A 22343-nucleotide genomic window follows, 5' to 3' on the forward strand; every position below is an offset into this window, starting at 1 on the left:
CTCCAAAGTGATCCCTGAACTATCCCCCCCCCCTTCCAACCTGACTAGCCCCTCCCCCAGTGGTGGCCACTACTGTGAACCACCCCTCCAAGGCCTGAATCCCCTCGACCTCTCACCCTCAAAGGACTCCCTCCAGGCTTTATCATACTTCAATTTTGGTGGGTACTGGTCTGGGCAGGAGCGATGGTGGGATGGGCTTCTTATGGAATACCTTAAGCATTCTGCTTTGGTGGGTCCTATCACCAACTGTGTTTAAGCCAGAGCCATACCCCTTTATACTGCTCCTGAGCTGATGGACTAACAGTGCATATGAGGTGGCTCATGGACAACATTAGTCCTTTACCACGGGAGTCGGCAATCTGCAGTACAGAGTTAACTCAGGTTGGTGACTGCCATGGTAGATCAAGGTGTAGTAAAAGCTCACTTTTTACTGAACATTGATAACTTCCTCTCTGAGGATGTAAAACCCAAGGGAGCAGTACAGTATACGAGGTAAAGTTTTTCTGCGCATGAAAGAAGAGCAGGATCTGGGGGTGGTAGTATCAGATGATCATAAGGTGGCCAAACAAATAGTTAAGATGACAACAGGAGCCAGAAGGATACTTGGGTGCATAGGGAGAGGAATAAACAGCAGGTAAAAGAGGTAATAGTGCCTCTGTGAAAAGTCTCTGTTGAGATCTAAGTAGTGTGTAGAACTCCGGAGACTGCACCTTTAAAAAGTTATAATCAGGATGGAGTTGGTCCAGAGGTGGCTACTAAAATGGTCAGTGAACTCCTCATAAAGCATATGGAGACACTGAAAAATCTCATTATTTAGAAGAAATACAGGATAGGGTAGATACGATAGATTTTTAAATACCTCCACGATGTAATGCAGAGGAGGTAGATCAAAAAGAAGCCTTGGAACAAGGGAACCTATGATGCAGGTGAAAGAGGATAGGCGTAATCTGAGGAAATATTTCTTTATGGAAAGGGCAGTGGTTGTGTGGCACAGCCTCGTGGTGGAGATAGTGGAGATAAAGACACTTAGGGGCCATTTTACTAAGGTGTGTAGGTGCCTATGCACATCGAACATGTGTCAAATTGAAACAACCACCCGGCTACCACGTGCCCTGGGCGGTAATTCCATTTTTGACGCTCATCCAAAACACGTAGTAGAAAATATTTTCTATCGCAGGGCCGCTTACCCGGTGGTAATCGGCAGCTTACACGCACTGACCTTTTACCGCCCGGTTAGCATATCAGACCATACTGCTAAGTCAGTGGGTGGCGGTAAGGTCTCAGGCTGAAAATGGATGCTCACTGGTTTTAATTTTGCTGCATAACCATTTTTGGCCACAACAAAGAGCCCTTTTTCCAGGCACACTGAAAAAAATGACCTTCGCGTGTCCAAAACACGCGCCTACACCAGCACAGGCCACTTTTAGGCGTTCCTTAGTAAAAGGGCCCCTATCTGATTTCAAGAAAGCATGGGATAAGCACATAAGACCTCTGAGGGTGAGGGAAATGAGCAGTTGGTATGGATGAGCTGACTGGACGTGATGTGTGGTTTTTATCTGTTGTCATTTTCTCTGTTTCACTATTTGAATATTATAGCTTTTGACTGTTGAAACCATATTGACCAGCCTGTGCTGTAAAGGAATCTAAAAAAAAAATGTTTGAGTGGATGATAAATTATTCAGGGAAGTGAAAATGGACCAAATATCTAAAATTAGGGACAAAATGTGATTGGACTACAAAATTCCATTTTAATTTAATGTTCACATATATACCAGTTTTTCCAATCAATAATATGAAAAATAATTTACAATATAGTCAAAATATTAAAATCACAGTTCCTCACTAATTTATCTACATCACTGCAACATACAACAACTTGAAGGAAAAGGTGGACTAGAAAAAAGCTGGATCAGTTATTATGCAAACTAAATTCTGCTACCGTTCTCCTCTGCTGAGTTCATTTGTGTGTTTCTTGCATGTCTTTTGCCCTCTCTTTAGGGAATAGATACCAATCACTGGACTATCCGAGTCATACTGACATTGCAAAACACGTTGAAACCTCAGGTTTCTCCTATCTAGCCCACCGTGCGTGTGCCAGCTGGGTGCTGCAGATTATACAGAGGTGACATCTTGTTTTTATAAACAAGCCAGTTTGAATTCAATACAAGTAGTAAAAACCTGTAATATGCAGCAGATTGAACTGTGAGCTTGTCAAACAATTGCTCCACAGTTGTCATCATGTTCCAGCCAACAGCATTGGTGGAGGGTTTTTTTTTTTTTTTATTTGGAGGCCAATGTGAATGCATCCCACACTTGAAATGTCACTATACTCCTCCAATATCAGAATTACCCATTCATGTGTGAAAGAATTGTAAAGCAAGACTGCTGTTTGAGACACAGAATAATGTCTTGTGTCCATCACCCGAGTCTCTATTAACTTAATTCAAGCATTTACATAAAAACATAAGAGTTGCCCTATAGGATCAAACCAAGGATCCATCAAGCCCAGTATCCTGTCTCCAACAGTGGCCAGAGCAGGTATCAAGTACCTGAAAGAGTCCTAAAAAGTAGCAACTTTACATTCATAGCCATTTTTTTTTTTAATGTAGAAATTAAGGAGTCTTTTTATAAAGACGCGCTGAAAAATGGCTTGCGGTAGTGTAGGCGTGGGTTTTGGGTGCGCGCCAATCCATTTTTCAGCGCACCTGCAAAAAAATGCCTCTTTTTTTTGTGCCGAAAATGGATATGAGGCTAAATCAAAATTGCCCGCTTCCATTTTGGGTCTGAGACCTTACCGCCAGCCATAGACCTTAGCAGTAAAGAATTTGGGCGGTAATGACCTACATGCATTAGATGCCACTTGGCGCCTGTCTGCTACACATGCCAGAAAATAAAAAATATCTTTCAGACGCGCATAGCGGACACATGCCAAAATTGAAATTACCGTAAGGGCCACATGGTAACTCTAATTTGGCGCGCATTGGACACACGTAGGCGCCTTCGTGGCTTAGTAAAAGGGGCCCTAACTCTTTAATTTCATTTCTTGGTGCAGTTTAACCAGTATATTTCTCCATTAAATAATGTTATATGCAGTATAAGAGATGGGACATTTCAGTCAATGCATTTCGATTACTTGTGGGCTCATTTTCGAAAGAGAAGGACATCCATCTTTCGACATAAATCGGAAGATGGACGTCCTTCTCCCAGGGAAGTCCAACTCAGTATAATCGAAACCCGATTTAGGACGTCTCCAACTGCACTCCGTTGCATTAGGACATTTTTGACATGGACATCTTTAGTTTCGAAAATCGCCGAAAGTCAGAAATGTCCATGTCTAGGGACGTCCAAAATTAAGGATTTGGACGTCTGTGGCGGTATTTTCAAAACGAAAGATGGACATCCATTTTGTTTCGAAAATATGGGTTTTCCCACCCCTGGATTTCGCTGTTTTGCAAGGACGTCCAAATCGCAACTTGGACGTCCCTTTTGAAAATGCCCCTCTTGGTCACCTCTAGGATTCCTACCTTAGGATGCAGCATAAGAAAGGGTCCCAACACCAGTATGAATTTGAGCTGAAGCAAAGAGTGAAAGCAGGAACACTCAGTACCATTTCAAGCCAGCTAATTTTAACTGTGTTGGCACGTTGCCCTATGTTGCTTAATGTTATTATATTATGTTGCGCTCTCACCACTGGAGAAAATGAATGCATTGAAAGCAGTTTTTTCCCACAGCTTTGGGGAAACACTGTGACTTTCTCCTGCTTCTTCTTCCTCTAAAAAGCTGCTTGTTTACTTCAGAGAAAGCAGAAGGAACCCACGTTAACCTGCCAAAAATAGAATTAGTACAAAAAGAAAATTGATGAGTTGCACAGTAATATAAAAGGGTGTGGCAGGCTGACCCCTGGTGGTAGTATTAGAAAAATAGCACTAGGCATCATAGCTGTCATTTTAAACCTAGAGCAGCTATGGGGCAGGAGCAGAGGGGATCCACCATGGCCAACTAGACCAGTGCTCCTCAACACCTAGCCAGTCAGGTTTTCAGGATTACACAATGACTGTGCATGAGATAGGTTTGCATATATTGAAGACCTATTGTATGCAAATCTATCTATGCATGTTCATTGTGGTAAATCTGAAAACTCGACTGGTTAAGTATGCCCCCAGGAGAGAGTTGAGAAGTTCTGAACTAGAGTACCAGGGAAATCCCTAGATTTATTATTATTTATTTATTTAGATTTTGCTCACACCTTTTTCAGTAGTAGCTCAAGGTGAGTTACATTCAGGTACACGGGATATTTCTCTGTCCCAGTAGGGCTCACAATCTTTGTACCTGAGGCAATGGAGAGTTAAGTGACTTGCCCAAAATCACAAGGAGCAGCAGTGGGATTTGAGCCGGCCACCTTGGGATTTCCAGACGGGTGCACTAACCACTAGGCCACTCCTCCACTCAAGGGAGAATTGGAGTATGGTTGAGGGGGGGAGGGATAATTGGGCTTGGGTGAGGGTCCTGTGGGAGGGAACCTTCTGTTGGGAGGGGGTCCTGGGTAGGGTGCTTGAACATGGGGGGGGGGGGGCTTTATTGTGGGGAGTGTTACTGCATGGGGAAGAGGCTTGCTTTTGGGGGTTGTTGTGGTTCAGAGGAGTGCTGATTGGGATAAGGGACTGGGCGGAGGGATTGGATCAGGAGGGAGCATGCCACAAGTGTTTTGTTGGGTTTTTTTTTTGCTTACTTTTAGGTAGCACTGAGGCCTGTGTTCCATGCTTTGGTAAGTAGCATCGGATCCATGTGTTAAGTGTTTGCCCTGGACGGTAAATGCAGGGCAGACGTTGGATATGTCCCTTGCATTTACCACACACTTAATGCACCTTAAATTGTACACTTAGGGGTAATTCTGTATCATATAGGTGCTAATATTTACATGTTGATGATGTGCTTAAATTTGTAGTATAATGGCATTTACTGACGTATATGTGCACATAAATGTGTAACTGCCTCAGCACCAGTCTGTAAACAGCTGCTTAATTTACACAGTGTATATTTTGTAAGGGGAGTGTGCACACATGTATAACAGAAAATCCTGTAAATTATACATATATCTGCAGCATCTAGGCGCTAACACACCAGCTCTATGGCTGGCTTAATTGCTCACACCAGAGGTTTTTTTTTAATTTTATTTTTATTAATTTCCATTATTAAACAAGCAAAAATACTTGTACAGAAAAGTTCTGTTAAAGTGAAATATTAATACAGATTTAGTTTAACAAATAAAGAAAATAGTTAATTTTAACTTCACTTAAGTCCACAATTGAGTCCAAGATTCCTAATAAATGGAGTTAAGGAAATAACAAAGAAAGCTTTTTTTCGGGTGTGAAAGAATCAACTTTTTAACAAAAGTAAATGCTAGATAGTTCAACTTCCAGCATCTCGTCTAGATGTTATAAAGGCTGCGAGTTGAGATGGTTCATACTAGGCAAATTTCTCCGACTGATATCTGATCAAACATTTACATGGATATTTGAGGAAAGTAGATGCCTTTGTGCAATAGGCTCCTACCAGATGTCCAGTTATAGAACTGCCCTCTTAAGGGGGGTCCTTTTACTAAAGGGTTGGGGTGCGGCAACTGGCTTGCTGTGCGCCAGTTGGTAGCCCGGTGGTGGCTTCTACCCCCAGTGTGTGCTATTTTCGGTGCTATAAAAAATGTTCTATTTGTGTAGTGCTGGTGCTTACCCAGCAGTAATCGGGTAGTGCTGCGAGCTGCCGGATTAGCATGGGAGCTCTTACCTCCACGTCAGTGGGTGGCGGTAAGTGCGCCCCCCCCTGAAATGGCCACGCGATAAGTGGTTCACTTACCGCATGGCCATTTCTTTTCCAGCAAAAAGGACAGCCTTTTACCCACTACGGTATAAGGGGGCCTCAGCTTGCGTCAATGCCATTAGGTGGAAAAATGTGGGGTACAAATTCAGAACTAAAATAAAGAATTAAAATAAAAACATGCACTGATGCTAGTGCAGGCCACCTCTTACAGCTTAGTAAAAGGGCCCCAAGATGCGATAAGTGCAAAAACTTGTCCTGCTTTAGTAAACAGGCCCCAAAGTGATTAAGTAGAAGGCTTGAATAATCTATAACTTTTCAGGGCCCTGTTTACTAATCCACGCTGTAGGCGCACAGACTTTTTAGCGTGCACTAAAAATTAGCACGTGCTAACGATAGAGACACCCATTATATTCTTGTGGGTGTCTTTAGCATTAGCGCGGCTTAGTAAACAGGGCCCTCAGTGTTGTTAGGGGCACAGATTCTGTTGTCCTTTCCGCATTTACACTGTCTTCCTGGCCTCTCCTTGCTCTCTCCTCACTACACTCAAATGAATGTTTGCTGGCAATGGCCTCTTTCTCCCCTTGAGAATAGTGTTTATCACCCCCTTGATATATCTGCAACTCTATAGCTTAAGATCAGCCTTTTCTTTATTTAACAAGAGTTGATACTGAATGTCATATTACAAAATAAAGCAAATTAAGCAAAAGGATTGTTATAATGCAAAAATTATCGATGGAAGAATTTTCGCATTCTAATTTTCCGCAGTGTGCTTATTTTTCTTTTTATATATATATATATATATTTGCTATAGTTTTTTTTTATTTAAATTAGGAGTTAAACCTTGTTTTATAGGGGTTTTTTTCTTTTTCTGCAAGTCATTAGGAATGAGGTGAGCCAGTGCTGATTTCCCTAAAAAAAACAATAATAACCATAATAATAGTTTCCCTACTAGCCAGGAATAAAGTAAAACCAGGCCTGGCTCAGCTTGTCTGTGATGACCTGGAGCTGCCTGTGTGCCATACTGCAGTGACTCAGCTGTAGATGGTTTAGAATAGGACCTGATTCAACTGTAACAATAAATATTGGTTAAAAGATTCAGAAAATTTGCAGGGCTGGTAATTTGCAAGTGGAATTTAGGAACAGAACTGAGTATATACCATGATACTACTGCAATTTGCAATTTCCATAAAGGGCAATTCTATAACTGTGCACGAGCTATTGGGCGCATACTTGCTTTACGTGCATACTTGACCTAAGGGCTTGCCTAAGTGAAATTGCGTGCAACTGCGAGGTAGTAGTACACATGGGTGGAGCTTGGGCGGAACATGTGCTTGTCTCCCACCAACACACATATCTTATAGAATTTATTAACAAGATATATTAATAAGACACTTTAGCTTTCTGTAAAACACAAGGCTTAAGAAGAATGATATGTGTGTCTTGGTTGAGAGTGGCTCTTTGTATGAATGTTTATTTTCCTCTTGATTTTCCTTTTATGTCAATGGAGTTCCCGCTCTCTGCTTTTTTTTTTCTTGTTTTCATTTTGTTTGTGTATGTTATTTATAAATTGTGAACTGGTTTGTTTGGCAAAGGTTAAGCGGTATAGTAAGTTTTAATAAATATAATTCTGTAAGATGCTGCGTAGCTTGTCCTATTTATGCACGCTCATTTATGCCTGCCACCGCAGTACCATAAGTGGGCACATGTTGATTTTGGTGAGCCAGTGCCGGTTTGCAGTGGTATCCTTTAATGGAATTGCTGTTATAGAATGAGCACAAACCACCCTGCATCAGGGTACGAAAATGTGGGCATCAAGTCATGGAATTGCCACCTTGTCTTCAGCAACAAAGAATGGAAACTCCTGGATAACTTACAACTTGGTATATATACACTTGAACATATAAGATCTATTTTACTGTTGTTGTTGTTGTTGTTGTTGTTGTTTCATTATTCAGCAGATATATAGTAATTCATTCCAAAAATTACATGAGATGTTAAAAATGCAGAAGCTTTTGCTTTTAAATTAACTTTATGTGATGTATACTTAGGGGTCCTTTTACTAAGCTGCAGCTTCCTCTGAGGAAACAGGAAGTTCCATCAGAGAGGTGGCTACAGTAAAGAGAAGAGGAGGGTGCTGGCGGCAGGGCAGTGAATGGGAATTGCTGCCACCGCCAACTTTTATAAAAAGATGTAAAAAGAAGGTAAACTCAGGAAACGGGGTGGAGGAAGGAAGGGGGGAGATGCTGCTCCTGGAAGAGTGCCACCTGAAGCTCCCACCTCAGGTGGCCTAATGGTCGGGCTGCCCCTGCCCTTATGGAATACTAACTCAGCTCTCATTATTTTAACGCCTCCTCTCCTCTCCTGCAGCCCTGCCCTATTTGTGTGAGCCCTCTTTCATCTCTCTCAGGCTCTGATCTGAGACACATGAGGGACACATCAGCTTACAGTCTAGTCAAGACACAAAGACAAAACCAAACAGGAAGTTTAGGAGCAGTGAGGTCATGATTAGGGCAAATTAAACCAGGTGGATTATAAATGGGATTAAATGGAAAAGAATTTTTTCAGTTGATCACTCAAACGTTACCCACTGAAACCTTCTTTTACTTTTATACTTGGTTAGAAATGTGAGTTCGGATGGTGCAGAGGCACGCAGAAGACTCCGGGAGTGTGACGGCTTGGTTGATGCTCTCCTGCACGCTTTACAATCAGCTGTGGGAAAGAAGGATACAGACAACAAGGTGAAATTCAGGATTCCGTTGTCCCTTTCTATTTATCAGGATCCACTGGTTCCTTTGCATAAGCCACATGTACAAAAAAGCTGCTAATCAGTGGTATAGCACTTCTTTCATTGGGTTACTCACAAAGATTGTGGGAGGGTGTTTTTTTTTACATAATTCATACTTCATCACCCAAGTGCTATATAAGTGTCATTAAACCACTCTAAAATAATACATATCGCAAACACTGTGTACTTAACTTAAAGTTGCCTCGCTGGAAAAATTGCCTCGCTAGTAATAGAAGCAAACTGAAAATGTCCAATAGACGCCTTCTTCTGAAACCGCCCGACTCCGCGGGTTTCACACACTTTCATCAGGGATAAGGGTTAAGGCCACAATCTCTCTTCCTTTGGATCTTCTTGATTGCCGCGGCAGATTGTTTCTGCAGGTGAATGTTGACATTAGATGAATGGTGTGGAGGAGTGGCCTAGTGGTTAGGGTGGTGGACTTTGGTCCTGGGGCACTGAGGAACTGAGTTCGATTCCTGGCACAGGCAGCTCCTTGTGACTCTAGGCAAGTCACTTAACCCTCCATTGCCTGCCGCATTGAGCCTGCCATGAGTGAGAAAGCACGGGGTACAAATGTAATAAAAAAAAAATATATGAACTGGCCTATACAACAACAAGTTCACAGACCATAGGGAAATGGGACTTGATATACTGCCTTTTTGAGGTTTTTGCAACTACATTCAAAGTAGTTTAAATATATTCAGGTACTTATTTTGTACCAGAGGCAATGGAGGGTTAAGTAACTTGCCCAGAATCCCAAGGAGCTGCAGTGGGAATTGAACTCAGGTCCCCAGGATCAAGGTCCACTGCACTAACCACTAGGCTACTCCTCCATTCCACTCCACTCCACTCCAGTATAGTGGATGTTTTGAGAGGTATGCCTGGACCGGTTGGTTCTATATAACTACTGCTTTCTCTTTGCTGCTATCCTTTAACAAAGTTTGTAACTTCTGTTTCTTCTATTCTGTTTAATTTTATTTTAAATCTGATGTATGGAAACCACTTAGATGGAACTCCAGTAGGTGATATATCAAATATCTATTAAACGAACCTTTTTGTGTGAGTCCTTGATGTCAAGAAATTATATTTCAATTGGACTTGCTTGAATCTAGTTTCTAAACTAGAAGTTTTTTTTCCCTCTCAGTCTGTGGAGAACTGCACATGTATCATGCGTAATCTGTCTTATCACGTGCACAAAGAAGTCCCAGGTGCTGAACGGTTCCAGGAACTTGACTCCCATCAGCCCATTGGGCCGGGAGGCCCACAGAAGAAAAAGAAAGATGATGCTGGCTGTTTTGGAGGGAAGAAAGCTAAAGGTATGTTGCATGTCTCCTCTGGAAAAGGGATGTGTGTGTTTGATTGTGAAATATCTTCTTTCTTGAAAATCCCCTTTGATTTTTAGCACCATGAGATGCCCTCACAATACAGCAAGATAGAGGCCAATGTGTCCATTCCACATCCCTTTGGCTTTTCACCCATCCATTGAATTCTGCTGATATTTTCCTTCCTCTGCACGCAGCTGCTCCATTGCCTGTGTTTGAAATGTTAATAAATGGCCATGCCGGTTTCCATCTGCTTACTTCTTTCTCCTGTTGCAAAGCTTCCCAGTCCTATCCTTGGGATTCCATAGTATGTTGACTTTTCAGGATATGCAGTGAAAATGTGTGAGACAAATCTGCACCTGCGGAATCTTCAATGTATGCAAATCAATCGCTTGCATATTTATAGCAGGTATCTTGGGAACCTGACAGATCTGGGAAGACCCATCATACTGAACAGGTTGGGGAAGCCCCAAAGATAACACTTGGTCAGGTTACAATCCTAGTAAGATTGGGAAGATTAGATTGGTTATGCTGGTTTTTATCTGCCACCATTTACTATGTTAAATTTGTATTTAAATTGCCAATGGACTGAGGTGTGTCCACACATGGCTGTTTGTGGACGGAATTCTTTCTGTCTTAAATACGTGGAGCAACTCGTAAAATCCTCATCTTTGCCTTGGAGCAGGCTGTTGCTTCAAATTTGGTGGAGCTGGAGGACAGAAGCCTTGAATAAGACAGAACAGGAACACTCAAAATTGCATTTCAAGCTAGCTAACTTTAGCTATGATGGCACGTTGCCCTGTGTTGCTTAATGCTATTGTATTATGTTGTGCTCTCACTCCTGGAAAACACGAATGAATTGAAAGCAATATTTTCCACAGCTTTGGGGAAACATTGTCACATTCTCCTGGTTTTTAAGAGGAAGCCCTGCACCTTGATAGGCCCCAGTAGTAGAGGAGAGGTGCAGCTGAAGGAAGAAACCTCAGTAATTGGTGAAGAAATATCTTGTTTTCTTTCTTTAAGGATGTATGGTACAATTTTACAGCTTTCTTCTCCCAGAGGGTAAGATTTAACATTGTTGCTGTAGTGGTGCTTTATAAAGTAAGACACTCTCTTCCTTCCTCAAGCAATAATGTCCTCCAGGGAAAGATAGACTGAATTGGAATGGCTTGTCCAGCCCTTCACTGCAGAGCTCTACTTTCATAATTCTGCAGGTGAATTGAATTCTCCCAAGAGAAGAGAACAGTGTGGCAATCGCAGAAAACTGCAAACATGACACTTATGCAGTTTGTATGTAATTAGACATTGCTGACTGTGGGAAGACCATGTGCATGGGCACAATTTGTAGTGGTGTATGAAGCTGGCTTTTCAGTTTTGCAGTCACTGGCACCACCTATACCAAAATATTCCTGTGTTTTATTTTATTGGAAAATGATCATAATCGTGGTCAGTCAAAGTGCACTGTGTTCCTGAAGATCTGTGGTTGTATTTCTTAAGGATTTTCTCACATATGATGCAAAAAAAAATTTTTGAGTAGCTGTTTGAGGTGAGAGTTAATATAGTCACAACAATCCCAGGACTCAGGTTTCATTGTAAAACGTAGAGGGTAATTCTGTAATGCAATACCTAGATTTAGGCGCTAAGAAAGCACCTATTGGAAGCTTAAAGTAGGCACCAACTTTTTTTATAGTTTAACATTTTTATTGATGACTAACCAATAACAACAATATATGAAACCAGTTGAGTGTATATCATTGCAACAATCATATCTTAGAATAGTAAGATCCGTCATCAAACTTTTATAAGGACCCTTTGATGTACCACCCATAGAAATGTGGTTAGTAAATTATATATAGACACCCCAGGCCTTGTGAAACATTTGTACAGTCTCATCTAGGCACCAACTTTTTTTTATAGAATGTTAGCGTGATTGGCTGAAAAACATTTCCTTGTCATCTATACCAGACCAGTCCAGACTAATGGGTTGTGTCCATCTACCAACGGAAGGAGACAGAGAAAATAGTTCCAAGTAATCCGCCCCTTAAGGGTATCGTGCAGCCTGGAAGGTTCAGTATTTTCTCTGTCTCCTAGCGGATGGTGGACGGATCGTGCAGCTGCTCTGGATTGCTGGCTGGTAGCTCCTGTCCCAGATTCTTCTGGTGACAGAGGAGTCAGGGGTGTGCTGGTAGCCATGTTGGGGCTAGTTTTAGATGATACTCAGTGCTCCTGAGTTCCTCATCTGCCAGCTAGGGTGATATCCAGTGACCCTGATTCCCTCCCCTGGCTGCCTTTCTAGCAGGGTGATGGTTGATTGTGGCATGGAATAACTTGTCTCCCCTGTGGGGTTCTTCTCTTCTGTGGTGGCAGGTATATCTGAATTTCTGCCTCTGAGGTAAGCCTTTATTTATTCCTGTCATTAGTGAAGAAGGTTGTTTAAAAAAAAAAAAGGAAACTTTGTTTTTCCCTCTTTTTCTGCCTCTGAGGGAAACCTTTATTTATTCCTGTCACTCGTGAAGGAGATTGTTTAAAAAAAAAAAAAAGAAGAAGAAACTTTGTTTTTCCTTCTTTCTCTTGCCTGTTACCTGATTTATTTCCCATCTTTGGCAATGTATTCTAGGGGGCTGCTTGCCAAGTTTCTTTGAATTTCGCTGGCTGGCGTCTGATTCTGATCTTGGACCCTTCCGAGCTGGTACCAGTTGCTTTGATTCTTGTTTTGGCAGCAGTTTTTCCTTCCTTAAGGAGGTTCTGGTTCTCTCGTCCCCGTGGATCCCTCCTGTCTGCTGTGGTTTGTCTGCAGTGGCGGGGGTCCGAGTTGTCCTTGTTGTGCAACTGCTAGCTCATATCCTTCTTCTGAGTACCCTCAGGAGTGCCATTCTTGCTAGTCTTTTGCTGGGACTCAGTTCAGTGTCTCTTTACGGGAATGTGCCTTTTTAGGACTAGGTTGCCACAGTTGTTCCTTGCTTTCGTGTGGGAATTTTAGGCACCTCTCTCCTGGCACATTTGACACTCCTTCCTTTTTGTGCAAGGGGCGCAGTTCTTTCCTGCTGAGCAGATCTATTGCTGTGCATCTGGATTATCGCCTCTTAGCTCTGCGCTTTTCTCTACTTTTCTGCAGGGAAGTGGCTGTGTTCAGGGTCTGGAGTTTGACTCTCTCTTAGCTGGTTTTTCCTTGGTTTGGTGTTAGTGGCCAGCTTCCTCTTTGTTCCTGGCCTGGCAAGAGTTGTTTCTTGCTCACTGCCTTACGGCTGCATTTTGCTCCCTATGGTCTGAGGATTCCAGACCTGTGGTGCTTACCTCCCTCTTGGCGGGAGTTCTTTCTGTACGTTGACTGCTGCTCCGTCTCAGTTACCCAGGAGGGTGGTCATTGTGGCTGAGAGACCACTTAGGGGCTGAGAGTGTCTCTTGGGGCATGGGGCCTTCTCGTCTTGTAGTTTTAGTCCCTCTGGGCCAGGAGAATGCAGCGCCAGGTCTGCATTTCCACAAGTTATGCTCCTTTCTTGTTGGCCTCCTGGCAGCACCTTCTTCTCTGGGGCTCCCATCTGTGCATTTCGCTTGTTGAGCACAGCTCTATCACCCCATGTTGAGCACAGCTGCATCGCCCCATGTTGAGCACAGTTCTTCTCCTTGTTGCTTGGATACGACTGTTGCCTCCCTCCAAGGGGGGTCCTTTGGCATGAGTGTCTTTGCTGCTTCTTTTGCTACTCTCTGGATATGTAGTTTTTCTTTTGCTCAGGACGTTTGTTTTACGTCCTACAGCTTCAGTACCTTTTCTAGTGTCTAGCTCTGTTCCATTTTGGTATCCTGGTGGTTCGGATATTCGAATCCTTTTCTGCTGATCAGTTTTTGCTGTGTGTATAGCTTTGTTGATTTTTCAACCTTCTGCATTCTTCTTTTCTCCCCCCTCCCCCCCCCCCACCCCCTTTGGGAAACTGCTTTGCTACATCCCATTAGTCTGGACTGGTCTGGTATAGATGACAAGGAAGGAAAAATTATGTTCTTACCTGATAATTTTCTTTTCTTTAATTATACCAGACAACTCCAGATGCCCTCCCTGGCTAATGTCTGTCAGAGTGTTGTTTCGTTTAGGTATCCATGGCTGTTCCATAACGCTTCAGTATGGTGGCATGTCCTACAGCACTGCCTACTTCATTTTCTTTATTCAATCTCCTGCCACTTGTTGTGCCAGCTCTGTATGACTCCTGTTATTTGGGATCACGGAGTTCTTTCCCCGGATTCAGGGGTAGATCTCTATTTGTGTGGGCAAGCTCAGTATGGACCATTCCCTCCTGCTTACTTTACTATGAGGGGAGGTTGCAGTTGCCTTCGGCCAAGCAGGAACAGTGAGGTTCTGCATATTGGCTCCAAGAGTTTGCCTGTTTGTATTCACTGTGTTTTCTTCTAGACTTCAGAGCACCATTGCTTGGCTTTTCGAAATACTGAACATTCCAAGCTGCACGATACCCTTAAGGGGTGGTTCACTTGGAACTATTTTCTCTGTCTCCTTCCACTGGTAGATGGACACAACCCATTAGTCTGGACTGGTCTGGTATGATTAAAGGAAAGAAAATTATCAGGTAAGAACATAATTTTTCCATCTACATTTAAGGCACAAATACTCACACCATGCCCCACTCGTGTCCTGCTTAAACGCCACCCACATGAATGCTTGCCCATGAAATACACACCATTACATCTAGGATCATACTTAGAGAATAGCGCTCAGCCTGAAACTGCTCATTTTATGCACTTATGTTTCACATATGCGTATAAATGACTAGAATAGTATCTATGCATGTTCTTACTGCCTAAAACCAGATGACCTGTTCTAGAATTAGGCCCGGATTATATATATGGCACCACACCTAAAGTTGCTTGTGCAAATTCGGCAGTGCGGCCAGAGTGCACGTGCAACTTAATTGGTTAACAAGTAAATCAGCACAGGTAATTGGCCACTAATTAGGATTTCAGCACGCAACTTTCTAAACATATTCTGTAAAGTAGCGCATGTAAATTCTAATGCACAGATCTCAAAAGGGGGCATGGCCATGGGAGGGGCATGGGTATTCCTAAAAAGTATGCACCCTGTGCACCCTGTTATAGAAAATGCCCGATCCACACCTAAGTAGACGAAGGCGTTTACACCAGTTTTTAGTTGGCATATATGGTCGCGCCTAAATTTTAGTCATAGGGATGGGTGCTACATAGACTAGCGCTAAACGTGGGTTTTTTTTTGGTGCCATATATAGAATTCACCCCTTAGGACCCTGTTTACTAAGCCACGCTGTAGGCACGCTAGCGTTTTTAGTGCATGCTAAAAACGCTAGCGCACCTTAGTAAACAAGGCCCTTAGTATGCAGTTCCTATCAGAGGTGAAGACTTGATATAATAGTTCCTGCAACTGCATTAAATTCTTCTCTTCCCCTCCTGGTGTCCCTTGGGACATTGTCATAACAATGGAACCAATGGGAAGGGAAGTATCTTCTACATCCACTGCCTTTACTTCTGGCTTACTCTGACTCTTGCTTTCTGTTTCTTTTAACTCTTTGTTTCTTTTGCTGCTATTCTGCTCATTAGAGGAGTGGTTTAACCAAGGTGAGTCCCTCTTGTTTTGTTTTCAATTTTTGTTTTATTTTAAATGTTTGTTAAGTTTCATGTTATACATCAAGCAAACATTCCAGAATAACAACTTTTCCAAATAAAGAAGCAAAATAATTATGGCAAGTGTAACAAAGCTTTACAGAACATGAAAAATTCTGACCAGTTTGGGGAGGGCTCAAGAATATAAAATACAGAGAATACTTTAAGAAATAATTGCAAAGAGATTAAAGAAACTATAACCCATCCCAAAATCAATATGATTCTCCATAAGCTCACGCTTTCACAGTGAGCGCTTCTACACCTACTACTACTACTACTACTACTACTTAACATTTCTAAAGCGCTACTAGGGTTACACAGCGCTGTACAATTTAACAAAGAGAGACAGTCCCTGCTCAAAGAGCTTACAATCTAATAGACAAGTGAATGGTCGGTCCGATAGGGGCAGTCAAATTGGGGCAGTCTGGATTCACTGAACGGTAAGGGTTAGGTGCCGAACGCAGCATTGAAGAGGTGGGCTTTAAGCAAAGACTTGAAGACGGGCAGGAAGGGGGCTTGGCGTAAGGGCTCAAGAAGGTTGTTCCAAGCATAGGGTGAGGCGAGGCAGAATGAGCTGAGCCTGGGGTTGGCGGTGGTGGAGAAGGGTACTGAGAGGAGGGATTTATCCTGTGAACGGAGGTTACGGGCGGGAACGTAAGGGGAGATGAGGGTAAAAAGATAGTGAGGGGCAGCAGACTGAGTGCATTTGTAGGTAAGAAGGATTTCTTGCTCTGAATTGAAGGTTTGTTGTTTTTGTTTGACCACCTGCTCTGTACCTCAGTGTCACAACCTGCTGCTGCCAATAACAGAAAATCTTTCTTCAGGGTCTCATATTATCAAAACAATTGAACAGTCATTTCCTTGTCCTTACTGGTTGGTCTAACATTACATTGATTGCCAATAGGGTCTTCACACCCAGTGGCATTAGGAAAATAAAGAAGGAAAATTTTCATGGTATATTTTATCTGTTCAACTTCCAAATCTACTTGGCAGCTGTAGTGTAGCAGAAAGTACATATGGCCACTAATTGGGAGAAAATATATTCAGAGTCCCAGTGTTTAGCCACAGGTTCAATTTCAGCTTTTACTGTGAGTTGACTTTGCCATCCCTTGACTGGTAAAATGCCCCTCTGTACTTTATGCCAGGAATTCTTGAGTAAGCTCATGCTAGAAGCTGAAATGGTGCTAATAGGTTGTGTTGACAAAGCTGGAAGAAGGAGAGGGAAAGATGAGAGCATCAGTAGGAGGCAGAAACAGCCATGCATTGCTTTAGGTAAACTAATACAGAGACAAACTATAAATCAACCAAAATCTAACAGTAACTCAACAATGTCCTTACCTTCTCCTCAGCTTCAGCCAGAGCAGTATTTAGTTAAACAGAGAATGCAAACACAGAAGTCATTTGGGCAGGCATTGGCTATTAGTTGCAGTCTATCTTGCATGAAACGTTAAACTCAATTGTCAGATGCTTTGAGAGAGATGAAAAAGGGATTGTACATGTGAATGTGAGATTCGTTCCTGTAAAAAAGGTTGAAGTAAAGATGCTGCTGATTTCTGTGTTTCCTAGACTGTACATAATTTATTGAAGGTGCAGGTTGTGTCAGGCAGCTTTCCCACACCAGAGTACCTTGCCAGATTGTGTAGCCAGACACTATAAAAGAGAGTTAGCAACAACCATATAAAAGCCATCTGTCTCTGGCAGCATTCTGAACTGGCTGCTGATTTGGCAGTTGTTTCACCCCTTTCTGATGTTTGCACAGCTAGAAATATAAAGAGCAACTATCACTAAAAAGGATATGCTGCTATATATTGTGATCTAGCAAATGAAATGACACAGCTTGGTTTTTATATGTATGTATGTATGTAATCAAGGCTTGACAGTCATAACGGTCCATTAACTTGGGGTGCAAGAAAGAATGCAAAATAACCAGAAAGTTGTTACTTGCTACCTTGCCACTTAAAGTAAATTGGAATTTGAGGTTCTGATATAGATAAAGATCTTAGTTCTCAATAGATGCCTGGCCTTTGACTTATTTGTTACTATGGGTCACTGTTAGGGAGCAGCTGGAGACAGCGGAAGATGGTTGAATATGATGGACTATTAATAGCCCTTTATTGTAACCGGTGGGGCTTTGTATTGCACCTGAGCATCATTTTGCTGAATAGGGCTCACAGAATTGGTCCCATGATTGATGGTCAGCTGTTTGTATTGCTAAAAAAATATGAACAAGATAGAGGCAATTTTCAGAGTGGAGGAGTAGTCTAGTGGTTAATGCAGCGGACTTTGATCCTGGGGAACAGGGTTTAATTCCCACCGCAGCTCCTTGTGACTCTGGACAAGTCACTTAACCCTCTATTACCCCAGGTGCCTGTATAAACTGTGTAAACCGCTTTGAATGTAGTTGCAAAAACCACTGAAAGGCAGTATTTCAAGTCCCATTCTCTTTCCCCCCTTTCCCTTTCCTTAATGTGTGGCCTCACAATGAGTGTGGATATGATCCTGCCACTGTTCCCTCTAAGCCAGGGCTTGACAAACTCCAGGTGCCAGGTCACCCTGAGTGCCTAGGATTTGTACTATGACGGTCCCACAGGGGAGGATAGGGACACTAAAAGGATATCCACCTTGGAGAGGCAGCCCAAATTGGAGCCAACGATCAGGAGGATAATTGGAGCGATAGCAACCACAGAAGCAGCCCATAAGAAGCACTGTTCTGGAGGCAATTTTCCAGCATCCTTTTCGGTAGGATAAGTTAAAAATTTTTAAGAATCTGGATTTTTTTTGGTGTGTGTGTGTGTGGGGGGGGGGGGGGGGGAATTGAGTGAAGCTACTGTTTTATTTTGGGGGGGAGGGGTAGAAGGGAGATTCAGAGGCTACTGCTGTGGATGGGGATGTGAGCCAAGGCTACTGATGGAGTGGCTGGGTGGGTGATGAATAGTGGCTGTGTTTGCTAGGAGTGGATTGGACTAGCAGTGGAGATGGGTTCAAACTGCAGCTGTTGGGGGCAGGTAGGCAATGGAGATAGGCTAAGGTTGCAGCTTTTGGGAGTAGGTGGCTGGATGCACCTTCCCAGCCACCCTTAGTAGCTGCAACTTTGGCGTCTCTCCCATTGCCCCACCAAACACAGCCTAAAGCCTCTCTCCATGGTCGGCTGTAAGTAGGTGGATGAGTGAAGGGGGGAGCAGTTGCCTCCTATTTGTTCCTTGCTGCATCATCTAGAATACATTATGAATGTGCAATTTATAAATGTGCATAAATGAATAAAAATTCCTGTTGTTACAAATCTGGTGCCTAGATTTTTTAGCTGGTTCCTAGATCCTAAACTTTATCGAGCCCTGCTGTAAGCTGAGCAGGAGTCCTCCAACTGCATTGCTGTCAGTGGGGGGGGGGGGGGGGGGGTAGTGTTTTAATATTGTGTTTTCAATCAGTAGGGACAGGCAAGTTGCCTGGAGTCCTGCAAAGCTTGCCTGGCCTTCACTGTTTAACAGTGAAACAGCACAACCCCATTGGAAGGACTGTAGGTGGAGGACTTCCATTCAGCTTAGAGGGAACAATTGATCCTGCATCCCTCTCAGGCTGTACCTGCCTTTGACAGTTGAGTACAAGTAGGGTTACCATATGTCCGGATTTACCCGGACATGTCCTCTTTTTGAGGACATGTCCGGGCAACCGGGGGGTTTTGCCAGTCTGCCCGTTTGTCCAGAAATCCGGACAAACGGGCAGATTGCTAGCCTCCCCTCCCCTTACTTACTACTGCCCTGGTGGTCTAGTGGCCTCTTCCGCCTTCGGGGCAGGAAAGAGCCCCCACTTTCCTGTCCGGAGCGCTGCCCTGCATCCTTCCTGTTCCTGATCTCGGCACCGATTCAAAATGGCCGCCGAGAGTTGAAGTGACCTTGCGAGACTTCAACTCTCGGCGGCCATTTTGAATCGGCGCCGGGATCAGGAACAGGAAGGATGCATGCAGGGCAGCGCTCTGGGCAGGCAAGAGGGGGCTCTTTCCTGCCCCAAAGAGGTCACTAGACCACCAGGACAGTAGTAGGGTAAGGGGAGGGGGGTGACGGGGAGGGGGAGTGATGGGGTGTGTGACAGGGGGGAGGGGAAAATGTGACAGGGGCGGAGTGGGGTGTGAAAGGGGGCGTGGTGTGTGGTGGGGCGGGGCATGTGTCCTCCTTTTGAGGGGACAAAATATGGTAACCCTAAGTACAAGAAGCCCATACACTTTGTATCTGCTGTTTGTGCTGTTGGAAAAATGGACATAACAATGCATGTGAGTTTGGGATTTGAAATCAACACGTGTTACTTTACTCCGCTGACATCAACCCCCTCCCTCTCCTCCTTTTATTCTGGCTAACGATGTGGACTCTGTGAAAGATGCTGTAAAAACAGTTTTGAAGGCAAGTCAGCTGGTTATGAGTACTGAGAACACTAAAGTATAATGAATGAGGATCTAGATTGGGTCCAGTTATTGAATGGGCCGAAGATGAAGAGAATAATGACGCTGTTTAAGGATTCTCTTCAGAACTTGGGAGTGTAATTGGTCTTTTGAGGGTTCTTTTTCATAACATCTGTCGGGTAGTGGAATGAGCATACCATGGGCTTCACCTAATCAAACAACGGAGGCCAGTTCTGGAGCTATCAGCTCTTCTTTCAGTGGATGCTTGAGTGCATAGGGAGAGGAAAAGCCAGCAGGAAACAGGAAGTGATAATGCCTCGGTACATGTCTCTCAAGAGACCTCATTTAGAGTACTGCATACAATTCTGGAGATCACACCTTCAAAGAGATATAAAGAGGATGGAGTCCAGAGGGTTGCTATAAAATGCTCAGTGGTCTTCATCATAAAGCATATGGGGATAAACTTAAAGATTTCAGTATGCATACTTTGGGGGGAAAGGCCAGAGAGGGGGAGATATGATAGAGATGATTTGAATGCCTCCATGTCATAATTGCACAGGAGGCAAGTCACTTTCATTAGGAAGGAAGCTGTAGAATGAGGGGACATAGGATGAAGGTGAAAGGGGACAGACTCAGGAGTAAGCTAAGGAAATACTTCTTCATGGAAAGTGGTGATACGTGGAACGGCCTCCTGGAGGAGGTGGTGGAGATGAAGACTGTATCTGAATTCAAGAAAGCTTGAGAGAGGTACATAGGGACCTCTAAGGGAAAGGAAGAGATAGTAGATGGTATGGAGGGGCAGACTGCATAGGCCTTTATTTTCTTTGTTTCTGTGTTTAGAACTTGTGCATGATACTTCAGGTTCAGTGACAGCTCATTCCTCCTGAATGAGTGGTGGTATCAGTGATGTCCGACAATCTAATAGAACTAGTCTCATCCATGCCTTTTGTAGACTGCAGCATTCCCACTAATGTCAGCAACTACAGTGTGTGGTCTGGATCTTAAATTGTGTATAGAATCTCCTTAGATGATAATTCAGATCCAATCCGCTGTTGTCAGAGGGACAAACGGTGGGTATTTATATAATAACTAGTTAAAAAGGCCCATTTCTGACACAAATGAAACGGGCACTAGCAAGGTTTTCCTCGGAGTGTGTATGTTTGAGAGAGTGTATGTGAGAGTGACTGTGTGTGAGAGAGAGAGTGAATGTGCGAGTGTGTGTGTGTGTGTGTGTGTGAGAGAGAGAGTGAGTCTGGGTGCGAGTGTGTGTGTGAGAATGAGAGTGTGCGCAAGTGCGTATGTGAGACACAGTGTGAGAGAGAGAGTGTGTTTCACACAGATACAGTGTGTGCGAGAGAGAGATTATGTGTGAGACACAGACTCTCTGTGAGACTGAGTGTATGAGACCAAGAGAGTGTGTGAGTGACTGTGTGACACATAGAGAGTGAATGTGATATAGTGTGAGACATAGAGTGTGTGAGAGACAGTGTATGAGAGTGAGAGAGAAAGACATTGACTGTGAGAGAGAGAGAGAGAGTGTGTGTGTGTGACAGAGATACCTCCCCCCCCCCTCTCTGGTGTCAGGCCCCCCCTCCCTCCCTCTCTCTGATGTCAGGCCACCCCTCTCTCTCTCTGGTGTCTGGAGCGTTACTATGCAGGACGCTGATCTCTGGCTGTGCTTCAAGGAACTGACCAATCCTATTTAATAGAATGCACCTCCAACATTCTGAAGCCGAGAAACCTCGTGTGGTTGGTCAGTTCTGCTTGTGACAAACCCGAAAGTACGTGATGTCAATTCAGGAGATGGATACAGAGAGCAGGAATGCCTCAGCCATGCAGTCAGCTTCAGAATGTTGGAGGTGCCTTTTATTATATAGGATAATCTGGTGGATCTTTGCAATAGTCCCATCTTTTCTGAAGCACTGACAGCTAGCAAAGTCTAGCAGTGCCACACCACACATCCATATCAGCTCTGGTGAGCCAAGATGAGGTAGAAGGATAAAGCAAACTTTTACCTTACATCTCTTCTGTATAGCAAACATCACATCCTACTGACAACATTTAGTAAGCAATTACAAATTTCATGCAGTGGCATTCAAATGAAGATGAAATAAGGGACTACTAGACCAGTGATCTTATGCCTCCAATCTATGAAACCTTGTTGCTCCAGGAAAACATGCACAACGCAAGATCTTCAAATGATCTTGTAGTATTATTCACTGTAACCTTAATTCTCACCAAAATAGTAAAGCCATATTCGTCATTAATCCACTTCAGGTGTGATCTCATAGGTAAAAATTGTTTGCAGTAAGGCAAGGTACTCTTGTTTAGATCTTGGATTATTAGTAAGGTATTATCATTGTATCGCACTAGGGCTTTTATCTGCCCAGCTGAA

The 22343-nt window shown here is 43.4% G+C and overlaps 1 protein-coding gene across 4 annotated transcripts in view; it reads left to right on the plus strand.

Annotated features, from left to right (window-relative positions):
• The window catches only part of ARVCF (ARVCF delta catenin family member), a 473516-nt gene that overhangs the window by 353663 nt on the left and 97510 nt on the right, over positions 1 to 22343 (plus strand). For all 4 annotated transcript variants that reach the window (XM_030218017.1, XM_030218015.1, XM_030218018.1 and 1 more), the window contains exons 6-7: positions 8435 to 8552; positions 9744 to 9915. In XM_030218017.1, coding sequence (XP_030073877.1) covers positions 8435 to 8552; positions 9744 to 9915 — 290 coding nt within the window. The remainder of the gene's footprint in view (positions 1 to 8434; positions 8553 to 9743; positions 9916 to 22343) is intronic.

This window comes from Microcaecilia unicolor, chromosome 11 (assembly GCF_901765095.1).
Source record: "Microcaecilia unicolor chromosome 11, aMicUni1.1, whole genome shotgun sequence".
In the NCBI taxonomy this organism is placed as follows: Eukaryota; Metazoa; Chordata; class Amphibia; order Gymnophiona; family Siphonopidae; genus Microcaecilia; species Microcaecilia unicolor.